The sequence below is a fragment of the Phaethon aethereus genome, assembly GCF_964289735.1.
Source record: "Phaethon aethereus genome assembly, chromosome: 1".
In the NCBI taxonomy this organism is placed as follows: Eukaryota; Metazoa; Chordata; class Aves; order Phaethontiformes; family Phaethontidae; genus Phaethon; species Phaethon aethereus.
Window position 1 is genome coordinate 213,394,179 of NC_138575.1, and position 18,687 is coordinate 213,412,865.

The window sequence follows — 18,687 nt, forward strand, 5'->3', positions numbered from 1 at the left end:
TGTATATGCATTTTTTTCTCTGATGCATCAAGCACTAGCTGGAGAATTCGGGTTTCACCATGAGGAGCTATAGCCAGCCTGTGATCCAGGATTTTTTGAGGGGCATCTTGCAGCCACAGCTCTTCTCTGCCCCAGACCTCCCCTGGAGATCTGTCCCATTAAATTATAAATATTATTAATAAAAATCTGCCACCAACGAACTATATCAACTGTATCAACTGCAAAAATAGGATTCCTGTGAAAAAAAAAGGGTGTGTGACAGCCACAAATTGTTACTTCTTCCTTTAAAGAAACCAACCAAACCTCAGAACTTGCATTGAAAGCACCATGTCGTGGCAATGGGCCAGCAGCAGGTTTCCACAGCTTGTCAAAATAGATATTTTGGTATCTGCTATAAAGAGAATAGAAAAAGGTTAGTTTAAAATGTTTATGGCTACACTTTTTATATGAACTTCAACCACACATGACACTACATGCTAATCACAGCTCCGTACTGGACTGCGAACCTCGTGGTCCCACGCCTCAGAAAAGTGGACACCCCTGTGCAGAACACAGATGTGGGGGCAAGTTCCGAATGGGAACGGAGTCAGACTGCCAGTGCAATCCGTTTTTTAATATAAAGGCATCCTTTTGTGAGTGTCAGTCCACTAAATTAATTTGTAATTTACACCCATTTTTTTTTTCTTTTTATCAGGCTTTGAAGTTTCAAAAGGCAGCAAGGCCGAAATGCCTTGAACTGTATAAAGTTTAAGATGCTGCAAGGCAAATTAATTGCTAGTGCATCCGAATTTTGAGGGAAATTTGAAATGGCGGTTGCTACGTGCTGAACGTGGCATTTCTTAATGAGACAAATGACTCAATTATCTCAGTATTAACTAAAGGGCTGCGAGGAGAAGCTGTAGGAGGGAATTCATAAGCTGGAAATCACTTCCCAAAATGTGACTGGGACTGAAGCCTTGCCCGCGGTGGTGCGCGGAGCAGAGTGTGCCCTGACAGCAATAAGCGGCGCGGTGGTATGGAGTGCAGCAGCTGATGAGCAGGGTGCAGCGTGTATTTTGTTTCACTGACATTATAACCCACATTTCTGCAGCTCAGGCATGTTCTCGTTCTTCCTCTTTTTCTTCTTTATTTAAAACGCTTTCTGCTCAGAATGGGGATAAAGTGACAGAGCTTGTTTCCAAAAGGATATCGTGATACTTCTTATTTATATCGCTTGTGACATTTGTAGCAGATTATACCAAAGTACACTATAATGAAATAATATTCCATGAGAGGCAAGTTTTGTAGGGAGAGGTAATATCTTTTATTAGATCAGCTGAAATAGCCGGAAAAAACAGGCAGTCTTTCAGGCATGTGGTGCTTTCAGCAGGTTTGACAAAGGGACAGCAAAGTCAAAGCAAAGAGCAGGGAATGGAATAACATTCCCTGTTACTTTTTAAAGCAGTTTTTTCCTTGAGAAATATGAGTGATAAAATTGCTTGGGAAATAAATGGAAGATGCCCCCCCCCGCCCTTTTTTTTTTTAAAGTTGATTTACCTTTTCCATGAGAAATATTATTTGTTTCTCAAAAAATTCATACGGCCAAAAATACTGTCTGAAAGCCAAAAATATCACTTGTAAATGCTCTCCCCACTGCCTGGTAGGATTTGTATGTCTCCAGCATTCTTCATCTTCTCTTGGCTGGGTTCCCAATTTAGGGTATATTTGCTGTAGTATGCTATGGTCCCGCTCTCCTGGAAAGAGAAGGCACTTGCATCATGGCAGATACGGTCTGGCTGGCAACTCCAGCTGGGAAAAGAGATGGGCACGTGAGAAAACTCCATGACGTCTTGCATGAATTGCTGCATTTTATTTACATATACATGGCCACACACATCCCTAAACTTTCAGCATGTGGGTGTGGTTTTTACATTTTGTTATTTTTCTTTCTCTTAAAATCTTAATACCCTATTGAAAGAAGATTTTGATTGAAAATGTTTCACCATCTATAGAGAGCAAAGTCTGGACATCGCTTTATGCAAAGCATCACTGTGTTTTTAGTAATTTGAAGGGACCATGTTCTGTATGTAGAAGCTGGTAGACCGCAGATACCTGCTCAGGTTTGTGACTTACCTGAAACCAGAAAATTTTAAGTTATGCTGTAGTAATTACCGTGATCATGAGTAAGGGAATGTTTCTCTACCTGGAAGGTCTGTGAGTCCAAATAGGCACGTTTGCACGTTTGTGTTTTTATGTGTGTTAGACAAGGGGGGACTCAGTCAGGGTGGCATTCGCTGAGGGCTGTTGACACATTTTTTGGTGTTGAAAGGGGATTTTGGGGAGAGGAGGAGTTTCAGAAATTATTGGCTGTTTCAAGTTTTGCTGAAATGGCTGCTGTAATGACTTTTACTGTAGTGCCAGTGATAAGTAGCACACCTATAGCCTCCGAGAAGCTGAAATGAAACTTAAATTAAATGAAAATAAATCAGTGGACAGTTTGTGCCCTTCATTGCGATAAGCAGTTTTAAGGACTATCTCTTCCCATAAATTTAATGTATTCCCTTATTAATCACACCGTAAGTGCCATTTCCTCAAGGAAAATGCCACAGACACCCACGCACGTTTTCGAGAGGAAGCTGTGACGCTTTGCTGTGCTTTGCCAAGTGGCTGGTGCCAGGCTGACAGCGCAGGGCTTTCCTTCGAGGATTTCACTTACATTGTGTTAGCTGAGCATCTCCTGAGGGTAGCCATGACTGGTTTGAAAAGGGCAAAATTTATAATTAAAGGAAGACATTTTTATACTTTCTATATTTGATGTTGGCATTTTTTAATGGATTGAGGGGATTATGCTAATTGTGGCCCATTATTAACAAGCATGGCAAATGAAATTTTCTCAGTGCAGTTTCCAAATAAAGCAGCATTTCATTAATCCAAAAATTTGTTTAGAAATCATGTTTTTTTAAAAGTCTCCCATACTTCTCAACACATATGTACCAGCATGTGCCATTTCTGCACTAAAAGGTTTTTATCATTTCTGTGCCATTTTGTATTGCTGAATTTGTGATGGTACACGGAGGCATTGCTATATGTCAGGTTATGGCTGGTAACTAAAAGAATCAAAAGATGGATATCTAATCACAGGTCATAGTTATAAGAATTGGCAAAATCACTTTTTCAGAAAAGTACATGCCAAACCATTTCCTTACAATTATGTGAGGAACTGTATGATCTAAATCATATTAAACCACTGGTTCTTTGTTCTAGCAAATAGTTATGGATGTAGTATTGCATAGTAACATTTTCAAGCTTTTCTCTCCCAGTCAAGGCTGGGAATACTTCTTCTCTTGTCTTAGTAGTAACAAACTTTCTGTCATGTAATAACATGTCTATTTAGTATTTAATTACATTCTTAACCTCATGATAGTTGAAAGATGGAGATGACAATCCAGTAGGAAATCCCACAGCATATTTTAAGGAGAGTCTACACAAGAGCTAGTGCTAAGTCAGCAAATATATGTATTTTTAGGACATTATTAATTACATGAAAACTACCCAGGCTAGGTTATATATAGTAGCTTGTATTCAGGGGATGGGCTGGCTTAAGTTCTCAAGAATGACTTCTCTAATTGAGGTGTGAGAAGAAATAACAGAATTGCTCACAGCAGGGTAAAATCAAACCAAACTTTTGATACATTTTTTGATACACTTGTGTGCATTATGTTTTATCACCTATCCAAAATAAAAGAGAAAAACAATTTCTAACGGCTCATTTCATTTGCCAGTCATTCAAATGATTTCCTGCTAAGGTTTTGATATTTCCCTTTGAGAGATGTTAAAAGAAATGGAGCCTCAGCTGTGATTAGATCTTTGGAAAAAATGTGCATTTCTTCCCAGTGGATCATCCCCAGCTGACTAGCAAAATTTATATAGAAAATAGGATCCAGCTGAGCTCTGATCTCTTTATCGTGTGTTATGCTACAGTGCAATTAGTGCTAGGAGTGCTTTTAGAGAAGAACTTGTATGTGTTCTATGAAAGACACAGGCAGCTGAAAACAGAAGAGAAATTATTTTTATATATAAATAGAGTCCCTTAATGCCCTCTACCTTCTCTTGTTTCTTATTTGGAGCCTTGTTACAGTTATTTCTTGCATTTTGGTTCAGCTAAGTGGTTGGCTGGACCGACGTTTCCCCACAGGTATAGATCAGCGCTGTTTTGTCCAAGCGCTGTCTGTACATGTGTTTTGGCTTTCCATCTCAGCACGGACCCTGAGAGCAACTTGGCGCCTTCAGTGTAGGTCTTCACACAACTGCGCTGTGAACAAACAGAAGTTGTCTGTATTTTATGGATGCTGGACTGGGGTCAAGGTGGCTTAGGGCTGCAGTATGCTTAGTGACCGTATTGACATCAGTTAAGCCTCAGTGATTAAAGACATTGTTCACAGCTACCCTTGGAGGGAAGATGACAAGTACCTTAGATTACAAGGCAGGGAGTGAGTGTGCATTAACAAGGAAACTCGCATTCTCTTTGCAAACTTTTCTGCCTTTAGCATTTTTCCTTCCCCTCCCATCCCTGCACCAACTAAGGGAAGCCATCATCTAACCTGCCCAGCATGCACAAAGCCTAGGGCAGGGCAGTGTCTTGACTGCATGTTTGTCAGCTGTGGGGACAGTTGCCTCCTAACCTGCTGTGTCCCTCTCCTCAGACAGATTTGGGTTTGCAGTTTTACTCAAAGACGGCAATCCATGGAAACAGCACAAAATACTGATATTAATTTTTTTTTTCCCATAAGGAGACCTGCTGATTATATCAGTTAGTGTAATTTAGGGTGATTTTTAAGAAAGGAGTTGGCACAAAGTACTGGGACATACTTAGCAGTGCCCCTCTACTCCACTCTGGGGAGACCCCCCTGCAGTGCTGCATCCAGCTCTGGAGCCCTCAGCACAGGAGAGACATGGACCTGTTGGAGCGGGGCCAGAGGAGGCCACAGCAATGCTCCGAGGGCTGGAACAGCTCTGCTGTGAGGCCAGGCTGGGAGAGTTGGGGTTGTTCAGCCTGGAGAAGAGAAGGCTCCGGGGAGACCTTCTTGTAGCCTGCCAGGACTTAAAGGGGGCTTACAAGAAAGATGGGGACAGACTTTTTAGCAGGGCCTGTTGCAATAGGACAAGGGGTAATGGTTTTAAAGTAAAAGAAGGCAAATTTAGACTAGAAATAAGGAAGAAATTTTTGACAACGACGATGGTGAACCACTGGCCCAGGTTGCCCGGAGAGGTGGTAGATGCCCTATCCCTGGAAGCATTCAAGGTCAGGTTGGATGAGGCTCTGAACAACCTGATCTAGCTGAAAATATGCTCATTTCAGGGGGGTTGGACTAGATGACCTTTAAAGGTCCCTTCCAACCCAAAGTATTCTGTGATTCTGTGTGTCTGTAGAGGCATCCTTTGCTAGGCCAAAATCTGCTTCCCTCCTGTTCTGTTGTGATGGAGTATGAGTGCTTTATACAAGACTGGCCCGTTGTGTGGTTCAGGTATGCACAAAGCATTTTGTGCATCACTCACTCAACAGCAGCGGCCGAAGATAATCTTATCAGCCTTATATCTCCTCTTATGTTGTACAGGGAAATGTTCTTTAGGTCTTGAATCCAAGTCCCATGGCATGTAATTGTTCCCTCCAAACTCTTTTGTCCTAGCTACTTTTATCTGGGAGGGAGTAAAGCAGACGGAGCCAGGTTCTTCTCAGTGGTGCCCAGTGACAGAGCAAGAGGCGATGGGCACAAATTGAAATACAGGAAATTGTTTTTAAATGAAAGAAAAAAACTTTTCCACTGTGAGGGTGGTCAGGCACAGGAACAGGTTGCTCAGAGAGGTTGTGGAGTCTCCACACTTGCAGATATTCAAAACCCAATTGAACATGGCTGTGAGCAACCTGCTGTCGCTGACCCTGCTCAGAGCAAGGGAGTTCGACTTGATGATCTCCAGAGATCCGTTTGACCCTCAACTATTCTGTGATTCTGCAAAGTTATTATACAGTAATTTACAGTAATTCAAGTGTAATATTGAAGCTGTGTCTGTATTAGCAAGGAGGGGGGAAATGATCCCATGCTTATAGTGTAAACTGAGACCAAATATGAATAGACAAAAGCCCAAGAATGAGTTCCCAGTGACTGCTGGTGATTTTGTTATGATACAAAACTTTAGCCTGGGATGGGATTAATTCCGTTATTTTGTGACTGCCTTTCAAATACTTTAAATGAAAAGTTCTTGTAGCTTGTTCAAAAGTACAAAATATATTACACTTGCAAACCTATTTATAGTCCTGGCTAAAATTACCAGTGCATGGATGCATGTGGGTACATACTGGTGTTTGATATATTTGGTGACAAACTAATACACATGGCTGGAGATGATGTGACGGTGACAGCCCAAGAATAACACTTTGGAGTCATGGTAATTATTTCCACAAAGACATCAGCTCAATGCTCAGCAGCAATAAAGAGAAAAATTATTGGGAGAAGAGTAGAGAATACAGCAGAGGAGATCACTGTGCAGCTGGGTGTTTCTGTGGTGCTCCCAGGACTTGAATCCTGTGTGCAGGTCTGGTCCTCATCTCTCAGACAGGATACTGGACAGGGTTCAGGAAGGAATGACAAGGATAATCAAAACCATGGAAAGGCTTCCAAACGCAGGACAACTGAGTATGCAGGGAAATAGCCAGGAAAAGAGATAATTTACGGGAATATAGCAGTGGTCTACAAAATCTGCATAACACTGGAAGAGTGAGTGGGTAGGGCTGACTATTCACAGTTTCTGCCAGTGTCAGAACTTTTGGCCATCAAATACAGTCAGTAAGATGCTATTTTAGAGCAAACATAAGATAGTGGATCTTCATGTAGTAGGTGAGAGACACATGGAACTCCGTGTCAGAGGATGTGGGATAGATTAGGAGGTTTACATGGGGGACTTGGCAAGTACTTAAAGAGAAGTAAAGGCATTTCTTAACAGACAAACCACCTTAGGCTCAGGAGATCTCCTGAGGTAAAAATGGTTGGAGACTTGGACAGTGACAGCAGGATGGATTTACCCTGTGCCGATTCTTCCATAGGTGTCTGCATGTGAAGCGAGGTATTCGGGTAGGGGGGCCCTTGGTGTGAATCTGTACAGACTGACAACTTATGCCTTTGCCCAGCTTTTTAGAGGCATACCCTTTGGAGTTTTGCAGTGCTGGATAGTGTTGCAGTAATTGCAAAGCTGGATAGTAGCTCCATTTCAGTGTTAAAATCCCACGTAGCTTTTGGAAAGTTGGGCTTTCTCTAGTTTCTGTACCAAATTAGAAGTTACAAAGAGAGTATCAGTTGACTATCCCCCCTCCTGCATAATTTGAGGGGTTTTTTTGTGAACATAGGGACTTTTTAGATCAAGTGTCACAATTTTACCTTAAAACCAAGAAGGGATATACTGATGCCTCATTATTTTCTGGCATGTTGTAGAAGAGGAAAGTGTACCACTAGAGTAGAGAATGAACCCCCTGCATTGGCTCATTGGGAGTTCAAACAGCAAAGTAGAGCCCTTCATGGCCAAAGGGAGCAATTGTAGAACTCAGTGCTAAAAAAAATCTGTATAAATAACATTTCCTTCAGAGCATGTATTTATGAAGATATTTTTTAAAGTTAAAGTTAACATCTAGTGTTGTTTCTAAACCCTGATTTACTGTTGCACTTTGTAAGTGTTGAGTTATGGAATGAATTCTACTGCCATGACAGAAATAGTCTTTGCATATAGTAAGTACTTCGGAGAAAAAAAGGTTTCTTGATTAAGACATTGGTTTTGAACTCCAGCGGCCTTGCTAATCCCCAGCTCTGCCAGGGAGTTGCTGTATAACCTACAGAAGGATTTCTAACTCAGTATAGAGCATCAAGACTGCTTAACTTTGGTGTTGTGTCCTCCTCTCTTCACTGGCTGGCTGGGGAACCCGAGTCTGGCAGCATAGGTAATAGGCAGTCTGGGTCACTCACTGCTGTCTTGTCAAGTTAGAGATACAAAATGCAGTCTAATATAGTCATCAGCATCTCTCTTCCCTGTTTTGAAACAAAGCAAGTGATGCTTTTTTCTTCCCATCATTCATGTTCCAACCTTTTCAGGTTCCTTGGACAAGAACTGCCTTTTACTCTGTTTCTTCATTGGCTGATATATGGGTGCACACACATAAATCATGCAGTAAGTGTGATTATAGTGTAAATGAGGGAGGTCTAGTTAGAAATAAATCTGTCCAACCCAATTTTGACATAGTAGGTGGGACATTTTAAAGACATAAGAAAGCACCTAGAGTTCCAGCAGGGAAAGGATGTGCTGATGACAGAATTAGGGAGGGAAAATGATTCCCAGCTGGTAAGCACACAGCTAGAAAAAGAGGAGGACCTGATGACTTTTTAGGAAGCAAATGCAGGTTAGGAAGGAAAGCAGTGTGTACAAAGACTCTGTTCAAAGAAAGGAGGACTGTTCTGCAGGTCCAGATTGACTGGAAGGTTCACTGCTGACCTGTGTAATGATTAGTTGATTTCTTTATTTTTTCCCCTCTGCTTAAGAAAATGTTAAACAGGATGATCCCTGTTTATTCACCTCGCTTAGAAAATGAAGAGACCAGTCGCCTTTCTGTAAAAGCTTCTCTATTTCCCTTAGATAAATACAAACAAGATTTTTTATATAATTTTCAACTTTCTGGGTTTTTCCTAGCTTTTATTTTTTTTTATGAGCTCTGTAAATGGTGGGCTCTAATTAGTCTTTCAGATGACTGATCAGGAGGGAAGGAAATGGTGGTAAAAAAAACAGGAGAATTAAACACCATGAGGCTTAATGGACTGAGAGTCATGGAAGTTCAAGCTGGTCAAAAAGCCTGTCTCTTTGTACTGGCAAAATATGTATGTTTCAGGGGAATTCCAAGGCTTACGACACAATCATTTTGGAACCTTAGCTCATCATTACCTCATCATTGTTTTCTTTCCTCCCCTTTTAATCTGCTGGAGGATATTTATAGCACTGACTCTTCAAGAGGAGAGAAGTGACACTTCCTGAACTTCAGAAACTTTGGCCATTAATAAGCCACAGGTCAAGCTAAAATATTGGACATTTCAGTTCTATGCCATCTTGTTGCTCATCATAGTTTTATGGCCCTTAACTGGCAAAGTCTTCTTCCTAAATACCTTTTCTTTTTACAAGGCACTGAGGAACTACTTATGACAGCATTTTCAAATTTACAGACCTTGAAAACAAGTCAGATTAGTGGGTCTCAAATCCTTTTAAATGCCCTTGGCAGTTTTAAGAATCTGATTTTTTTTTTTTTAAATTAGTGCAAGATGCTCAGAAGCTATTCATGACACAGAAGGTGCTCCAGACCACTCTGCATTTCGCATAAAACTAGGTAGATTTTTTTGCTTGAAATTGCAGAGCTTGCAAGCGTCCATGTGGTGAAAGATGGAACTGAAATTTATGTCTCAGTGAATGCAGAAGTGCTACAGGTAATTACAGAAGCATGTCTGCAAAATGCCCAAAGGCATGACAGTGTCGCTATGGATAGACCTTTTGGTAGACAGGCTTCTGGACCTCAATGTTCTGTACTTCATAACTGATGAGGATATTCTGTTCTCCCATTCTCTGTTTGCTTTCTAATCACATTTCTGTTTATTCTTATGAGCTTTGATTTAAAAAATAATCCATAAAACTGATACAAAAATTCCTTATCCCATAAAAAGCAATTACCATCAGTTTTACAGTGTTCTTATTTGAGCTGATTGCATGCAATTCAACCAGTTTTTATTAGAGGTTCAGAGTGGTCTGAAGCTGCTGGGTAAAAGGTGATTGGGATAAACAAAACTAATATCTCAGACTTCAGTTATGTACTGCTGGAGCCGCATAGATACAGACCCATCAAACTCTGAAAGAGCAGGACTTTGATTTTTCAAGACCTTTAGAATTCAGAGCACTGACTTTCCTGTTATTTTCTGTAAAGTATTTTGTAACAAGAAGGAGCAGGGAAAGAAGAACCACAGGACCTGACTTTTAAAGCCAAACCTGACACAGCTGCATTGTGTGACTTTTGGCATTAGCTTTGAAGTGCTAAAGCAGTAAGAACTTAAGGGGTGTGACAGCTTCTAAAAACAAGGCCACTGCTCCCTGTGCCATAGTATCTCTATCTACAGAATGTGAATAATAATGTGTTTTAATTCACAGGGAACTTCTATACTAATTATCTTTCTTGCTTTGAGAGCCCCAGATATGAAAATATTACAATGAAATTTCTCTTTGTCTCTCTTTCCACTTCTCAAATTGTGTTTTCTGGAAAAAAGGGAACTTGACTGTGTAACCAGTTTGTGTGGGCTTCAGACCGTACACCCATTCTTGCTCATGTTTTTCTGGCATTACCATTTGCTCACCATATTGACCTGAGTGTGACTTTTATACTCTGCACAATATGTGTAATATGAGAATATCATAGACATGAAGGGTGAAGCATGTACATAATGTCCTACAGGACATACTAGCCCTACAGGCTTCTGTTCTGTGTGCCGTTTCTTAAGAGGATTTATAGGATATGGAGGCTACACAGAATCTTAGAATCATAGAATAGTTGGAGTTGGAAGGGACCTTTAAAGGTCATCTAGTCCAGCCCCCCTGAAAAGAGCAGGGACATCTTCAACTAGATGAGGTTGCTCAGAGCCCCGTCCAACCTGACCTGGAATGTTTCCAGGGATGGGGCATCTACCACCTCCCTGGGCAACCTGTGACAGTGGTTGACCACCCTCTTTGTGAAAAATTTCTTCCTTACATGTAGCCTAAATCTACCTTCTTTTAGCTTAAAACTGTTACTCCTTGTCCTGTCACACAGACCCTGCTAAAAAGTCTGTCCTCATCTTTCTTATAAGCCCCGCTTAAGTCCTTGCAGGCTGCAATAAGGTCTCCTTGGAGCCTTCTCTTCTCCAGGCTGAACAACCCCAGCTCTCCCAGCCTGTCCTCACAGCAGAGCTGTTCCATCCCTTGGATCATTTTTGTGGCCTCCTCTGGACTCACTCCAACAGGTCCCTCTCTGAGGGCTCCAGAGCTGGACGCAGCACTGCAGGGGGGTCTCCCCAGAGCGGAGCGGAGGGGCAGAATCCCCTCCCTCACCCTGCTGGCCATGCAGCTTTGGATGCAGCCCAGGAGACAGTTGGCCTTCTGGGCTGTGAGCGCACCTTGCTGGCTCGTGTCCAGCTTTTCATCCACCAGTACCCCCAAGTCCTTCTTGGCAGGGATGCTTTCAGTCCCCTCCTCCCCCAGCCTATATTGATACCAGGGGTTGCCCTGACCCAGGTGCAGGACCCTGCCCTTGGCCTTGCTGAACCTCATGAGGTTCACACAGGCCCATTCCTTGAGCTTGTCCAGGTCGCTCTGGATGGCATCCCCTCCCTCAGGTGTGTCAACCGCACCACTCAGCTTGGTGTCATCTGAAAACTTGCTGAGGGTGCTCTCACTCCCACTGTCTATGTCATTGATGAAGATATTAAAGAGTACTGATGCCCATACAGACCCCTGAGAGACACCACTCATCACCAATTTCCATCTGGACATTGAGCCATTGACCAGTATCCTCTGGGTGCAACCATCCAACCAGTTCCTCATCCACCAAACAGGCCAATAGTCCACCCATCAAAACCACCTCTCTCCAATGTAGAGAGAAGGATATTTTGGGGGACCGTGTCAAAGGCCTTAGAGAAGCTGAGATAGACAATACATGTGCAGGAGGAGATTGTAGGCTGTATGTGAGATGAAGTGGGATGCTACCGTATAGCATAAGTGTTGCCATGGAAAAATTAGTGAGGTCATATGGTGAAAAGAAAATGCATCTGCCTGGGAAATGTGCCATAGCATGGGGGAAAAAATAAAAGTTGACTTTAACTAAAACAAGATCTGGTAGGGTGGCTGTTTAGGCCAATTTCAGATGCCATAACTTGGCTGCTTTCACTCCCGTACTGGCCAGCCTTATCACATTACTATTCAAAATATTTTCAAGATCACAGCTGGTTGAATTGAGTCCTGGAGTGTAGCCAAGTGGCCTGGATCAATGGGAAAGTGCAGCAGCACAAGGAAAAGAGTCACATAGTAGGGGTTAGAGATGGAATATGGCTGTCTGCCTGGGTGCCAGCCGTCTCCTGCAGAATTATGGAGTGGGACGTATCTGCACCCTCCCTGAGATGTGTTTTTTCTTTCCCAGAGAGTCACAGGGCCTTTACAAGGTCTTCCAAACCAGCCTTGCTCACTTACATGTAATGTGGTGCTGTGCACTACTGAACTGAAGAGCATGAGCATGTCGCCCCATGCTTTGAACCTGATTATAGACCCTAAAAAAGAAATAAATCAGACCACACCAAAGACAAATCCTCAATCATGGTGAGTCACACCATGTTCTGGAGGTCAAAACTCTCAAGTCATGGAAGGAAGTGCTATTGTTCAGTGTTTGCCGTTGAAAACGTCTCATTCCTCCAGCAGGCACACACAAAGGCTGTTGTTCACACGAAACCTTTTTATAAAAGGTTCCAGTAGCTTGAGTTGCTTTGGGACATTCCCAAGGTAGGGTTGGAAGTTAATGTGCCTGCACTGAGACATATACAGTTGGATATTTTGTACCAGTGAAAGCTTCCTGAAGCCTTTCAGTTCTTGTCCTGTGGCTTTTGAAGATCATATCGCATCATCTTTAAGGATGACAGGGCATGACCACATAGAGCGTATTGACATGTATCAGAGGACTGAGAAAAAAGCAAATCTCTGCATCTTCCTAAAAATTCACTAAGAGGTGAAGAAGTAGCTGTAATGGCAAGCTTTTTGTCAAGACAATGAACAGGCTGTTCCTTGAAAGATGCTCATTGAGTTTTACTTCCATCTTTACAGCACTGCATTTATTGTTGTTGTCCACAACCAGTTTCTGTCTTGGTTGGGTACAGGGAAAGCTAAGTTACATTTTGAAGATGTGGTAAGAATTTTGGATGTACAAGTGCTTGTTTCTTCAAAATTGAATCTGAAGCCCTTCTTTCTTCACTGGAACATCCTGGTATCTTCTCCAAGATATTTGCAATACATCTTAGCCAGATGATCAGACCGTCTGGGACAACTGACCTTTACAACTGAGCCCTTAACAAGAGAGTTTTTGTTCTGAATTTATTACGCTTTCTTCAAAATATTATAACTTTATAAAGTATGGGATTGGGTTTTTTTCCATTTTAGCGGCTACATAGCAGAATGGTATCCAAATTAATGGAGTTTAGTAATGATGACATAACAATACATAAAACTGAATGTTAAGAAAGCCATCCTGTACTAACCTGTGAGAAGTAAGAAAGTTGCTATGGTTCCTTTTCAGAGCTGAGATTCAGATTTTTTCTCCACTGATTTTCTGTCGCTTGATTTCCTTACCTGTAAACCCGGTGTTGGAAGATATTTTGAGATACATAGGGGTATAAGGGGAGGCAGGACTACACTTATCCTCAGGTTTGGTTCCCAGAATGTAAAATTTATACGGAAAAGACTGCTAGTTTACAGAAACCCATAGTCCAGCTACTACACACAACACAGGCCACAAACTGTGGTTTAGCAAATGAAGGATAGAACCTGTAGCTGAAGGCTTCAAGCCAAAGTTATAAGGTATAGCAGCAAGTGTAGAAGCTGCAGAGTTGGCAAGGGCATCACCAGTGTCCTAGGTTTCTGTGCCACTGGAGGACTGGTTAAATAGTAGTTGCATGTGATGGAAGGAAAGAAGGAAACAGAGCATGTCCCATGCTATGGAGAGCTGTGGGTTGTGCTAAGGGGATTTGACCTGGGTGGGAAATTCCCTTCTATCCCTGAATCTGAGTATCAAGTGAATTTTGAGGAGGTTCCCATCTTCCAGGAATTGAGAAATTGATAGTGATAGAAGATCCTGCAGATTCTGCTTATGTATTGCTTCTAACTACTCTGAGAAAGGCATCAGAGAAAGCCAGCTACACAAACCACAACCACCCCTTCACTTGGTGGTCGGTGAAGCTAAGTTACAAAAACCTTACCTGCTGCAGATGATCCTATAATGCAGTTTTTAAAATACATAGTAGTGAACAAAAAGCAATCCAGTCTTCCAACCATTCTTGAAAATACCAATGAATCAGTTACCCAAGGACTCATACTGCAATTTAATTTAGATTAATTAGTTAATTAGTCCATGTTTGTTTAGACTACTGTGATCCTTGAGTGGCTGGTGAATTCTTAGTTGCTCCTCCTTTCTGTTTAGATTAAGCTCAAGGCAGGGACTGTTTATGGCTGTCTGTGTACGATACCTGGAACACCTGTATGCAGACCTCAGAAACTTGTAAGCACTGTTAGAACTCAATTTTGGATGAAAAAAAAAAATGTTTTGAAATATTAATAAAAGGGTTTACAGGAAACAGCGATTTCCAGTCTTAACAGTAGTTTTGCATGAATATATAGGTTTTATTCCGTATACACTTAACTTTGTCCTCTGGTAAATATTGCTGGAGAATTCACTGATATTACTGCCTGCTTACTTGTGGCCTGAATTTATAATGCAGAGTCACAGTCTGGGTTTGTTTTTTTTTTTTCTTTTCTTCTGTTTTTTCTTTGTTCTGACAGAAAGATTTCGGGATTTACTACTTCTACGTTCAAATCAAGATACAGAGATTCTGCCCATCTTCCAGCAGAGGCGCTATCCCAAGTAAGTAAGATTGTCTTCTTGGGAGAAATAAAATCTTTATCTGTTTGCAGCGAGGGAGAGTGAAGCATTTATAGCACTGTACATGCTTTTGGTGTGAAGTCCTAAGGCAGAGCTGTCAGGGACCCACACTTACGCCGAGCTTTGCCAGTCTTTCAGCGGTGTCAGGGAGAAGGAGACGTGCTTTGCAAGCGTGCCCAGCTGTCAGCGGGGAGGTGGTGGTGGAGTGCAGACGTTAAGTTGCCTGGATCAGTGTCTGGTGGAGCTTTGTTTCACTTGATGCTGTGTTGACAGAGGCAGATGTTTTGTCAGGCTAATCCCCAGACTTGTCTTGTGGGATTCCATCATTTATGGTGACAGATTCCCTTGGATTTTAACAGGCTCCCCACCGGAAGCCTGCTAGCACTAGAAAACATTTTTTTCTGCCCTTTTTAGGGATATATGTACATGCAAACCAAAAGAGTAGCATTGCGTGTTTAGGAGGTCTTGCATGTGTTGAGTATCCTGGACAAAACCTCTTCTTCCAAGTGACATACCTGAACGAAACCATAAATGCTCCTTGTTATTATATTGGTTAAAAGAAACAGTCACTTTCATCTGGGTCTTGAAAAGAGGCAGTGAAAAGGAAAGAAAAAGAAGAAATAGTCCTCACATTAACCATGACCAGAGCAAGCAATGAAAGAAGGCTAATGCAGGATGGACAGAGGGGAGAAGGAAGAAAGAACGTCTGGAGCTAGTCCAGCAATGGTGGTGGAAATAAGCAAAGTTATTTAATTATTATTGTTAGCCAGTGGAGCTAAATGTTAAATACAGCTCTTAAAATCTGATAATACTATTTTTTTTAAGAGCAGGCAATAAATAGAGGGGCTGAGTGCTGAAAACCAGTCACCTCTTTGCTGTGAATACCTAAAATAAAAGCACTCAAGGGTGAAATCCTGATTCTGAAAATGGTGAAATTTTACATTGACTTCAAGTGAGACAGAATTTTATCCCCATGAATTTATTGTTTGTATTATCCATAGTCACTGTTTTACTTGAATACTATGACGGTGCAATATATCACAGAATCACAGAATCACTAGGTTGGAAAGGACCTTTAAGATCATCAAGTCCAACCATTAATCCAGAACCACCATGTCCCCTAAACCATGTCCTGAAGCGCCACATCCACACGTTTTTTGAACACTTCCAGGGATGGCGACTCCACCACCTCCCTGGGCAGCCTGTTCCAATGCCTGACCACCCTCTCAGTGAAGAAATTTTTCCTAATATCCAATCTAAACCTCCCCTGGCGCAACTTGAGGCCATTTCCTCTTGTCCTATCACTAGTTACTTGGGAGAAGAGACCAACACCCTCATCGCCACAACCCCCTTTCAGGTAGTTGTAGAGAGCGATAAGGTCTCCCCTCAGCCTCCTCTTCTCCAGACTAAACCACCCCAGTTCCCTCAGCCGCTCCTCATAAGACATGTGCTCCAGACCCCTCACCAGCTTCGTTGCCCTTCTCTGGACACGCTCCAGCACCTCAGCATCCTTCTTGTAGTGAGGGGCCCAAAACTGAACACGGGATTCGAGGTGCGGCCTCACCAGTGCCGAGTACAGGGGCACGATCACTTCCCTGCTCCTGCTGGCCACACTATTGCTGATACAGGCCAGGACGCTGTTGGCCTTCTTGGCCACCTGGGCACACTGCCGGCTCATATGAAACTGTGGGAGGCATCTTATGCAGATGGACTGGTCTACTTGTTTCACTAGGACTTCCATGAATTATTACTTTTCTCCTCACCCTTTGGAGCACTGGGACAGTTATTTTTCCATGTCAGTAGAACACTGGCTTCACTTGGCTTAGAAGTTTTCACTTACGGTATGGACACTGTCAGACTGGTCTGAGAAAATAGTGTGTTGTCCTTCCATAAAGAACAGACTTATTTCTATATAAATCATTCCTAAGGTGTCTGACTTGCCATTTCCTTACATTCAATCTATTGCTAGCATTCTTGGCAAGTACAGTCTATTAGTAATATTACAGATTGTCAGATTCATGGGTGAATGAGTGCCAGTTGCCTTTTGTTCAATGGATGCTTCAGGTCTTTGAAAAATCATACAACAAATAGCTTGTAGTATGGTGCTCTATTGCTATTTGAAGTTATAGTGACCTTGCGTCACAAAATGATATGTGTTTTCAGCCACATTACTTGGCAAGATTGACTGATTCTTCTAATACACAAAATCAGCCAAACTTTGGCACCTAACTGAAAGAGAGGTTTGCATATGTTCTTAAAAGCAATATATTTCTCTTTATAGCATCATTAAGTGGTCCAAATTTGCTTGCTTGTTACAGAAATCTATCATGTATTATAGTTCATTTTAGAAACTGGTTGAAGACTATTGACATGTCCTAATTTCCTTCAGGGTTGTCTTTTAAGTGAAATACTTGTGTTCAGCAAGGTAGAAAACCCGTTCATCTTCATAATATATTTTGTCTTATTCCCGTGTCAGTTTTTTCCCCATGCTCATTTTCATTGAAAGATCAGTTAACAAAAATTAAGATAACGAACAGACAGATCTCATAAATCAGTGTCACTTCACTGATTTCAGCTGAGCAACAGCTGGTTGTACTACATAAGGATCTGAGCAGTAAGGTCATTTTAATGAGACGTTGTTATGGGGCACAAGCTGGAGCTTGTAATGCTTAAGGAAATCCTAGGAATGTGGAAGGTTGAAAACAGAAGAGAAATTTTAGTAATGACTTAGCTAAATAGCTTGACTAAAGCAGGGCTTAGTAGGTGGACAGGACAAAAGTTTGCATGTATTTAAAAGACGTATGTCCAAAGGAAGGAGATTGGATAGGAAGATGTTCAGCATCTCTCAGGATTTTCAGAGTCATAATAATAAATATTAAAGGCTAAATAAGCAAACTATAATCCATCAATTTTTGAAAGAAGTAGAAACCTTGATGTTCTGCCCTGAATTATGTTCTTGTACATTTATTATATTAAGACGTGAGTTCTTTCCCAAGGAAGAGCAGGATAATTTTGGGTATTTGTTTGTTCTTAGAGAAGATGTCTGTGCACTGCAATGACTGGAAAAAGTTTTCTAGAATGTGCATGCACATTGTTCTGGTTTTGCTGGTGTAAATGTGTCAAAGAAACATGCTTTGCACGCCTGGTCGATGAGGGGAGAAATGCCAGATCTTTTTATGGTCCTTGTGTTTGCCTGAGCTTATTCTGCTGGTCTTGGCATAGCCAAGGAGCAAATACCTACTCTGGCATGTGGAAGAGATTATAGAGAGGCCTGAGTTTACAAAGATTAAGGCTTGTAAAGCCACATGGCCACATCACCCTGACTTTCTTGACTTACTGCTGTGTGTCCACAAGTAACGTGGCATTATGAGCACCAGTTCTCATCGTGGCCTGTGGGCTGAGATGCAGTACTACACCAGCACAGCAGTACAGCATCCATCCAGTCAGCCCAACCTGCACTATGTGTCCTCTCACTTTTCTTTACACTGTTGCAGAGCAGAAGGAGCTTGGCTTTATCTTACACTTCACTCACATGACAGTGTAACTGTGTCGTGGAAGAATTATGGAATATGGAATTACATTCTTGCATAAATGCCTACAGTAGAGTTTCTTAATGAAACATATTGCCCTGCACGTAGTTACAGGTTAATCAACTAGCAAGATCAGTCTAACCCAGGCAAGTATTTTTGATACCTCAAGTGACTGCCAGAGGATGGTATGCATGGTACAGAAATCGGACATCACTAGACCCCCCTCATCCACTTCAGCAGGAAACCCACCCATCCACGGAGAGAAATGTTTTGAGGAGAAAATCTGTCTCCTAGCTGCATGAAGCCATCACCATGTCTGTGAGGATTCGCATTCCTGAAACTAAGAATAAACCTGCAGCTGTGGGCAGGCGAACAGTCTCGGGCGCATAGTGGCCTCTGAGTGTTCCCACCCGGGAAGAGCCTCTGCACGCGAACAAC

General features: G+C 42.0%; 1 protein-coding gene across 1 annotated transcript in view; it reads left to right on the top strand.

Moving 5' to 3' along the window:
* NOX4 (NADPH oxidase 4) overlaps positions 1 to 18,687 on the top strand; it is a gene marked incomplete at its 5' end in the record, with an annotated part of 113,253 nt that overhangs the window by 58,661 nt on the left and 35,905 nt on the right. Inside the window, one exon of the mRNA XM_082005877.1 lies at positions 14,620 to 14,701. Within this exon, the coding sequence (XP_081862003.1) occupies positions 14,620 to 14,701 (82 nt within the window). The remainder of the gene's footprint in view (positions 1 to 14,619; positions 14,702 to 18,687) is intronic.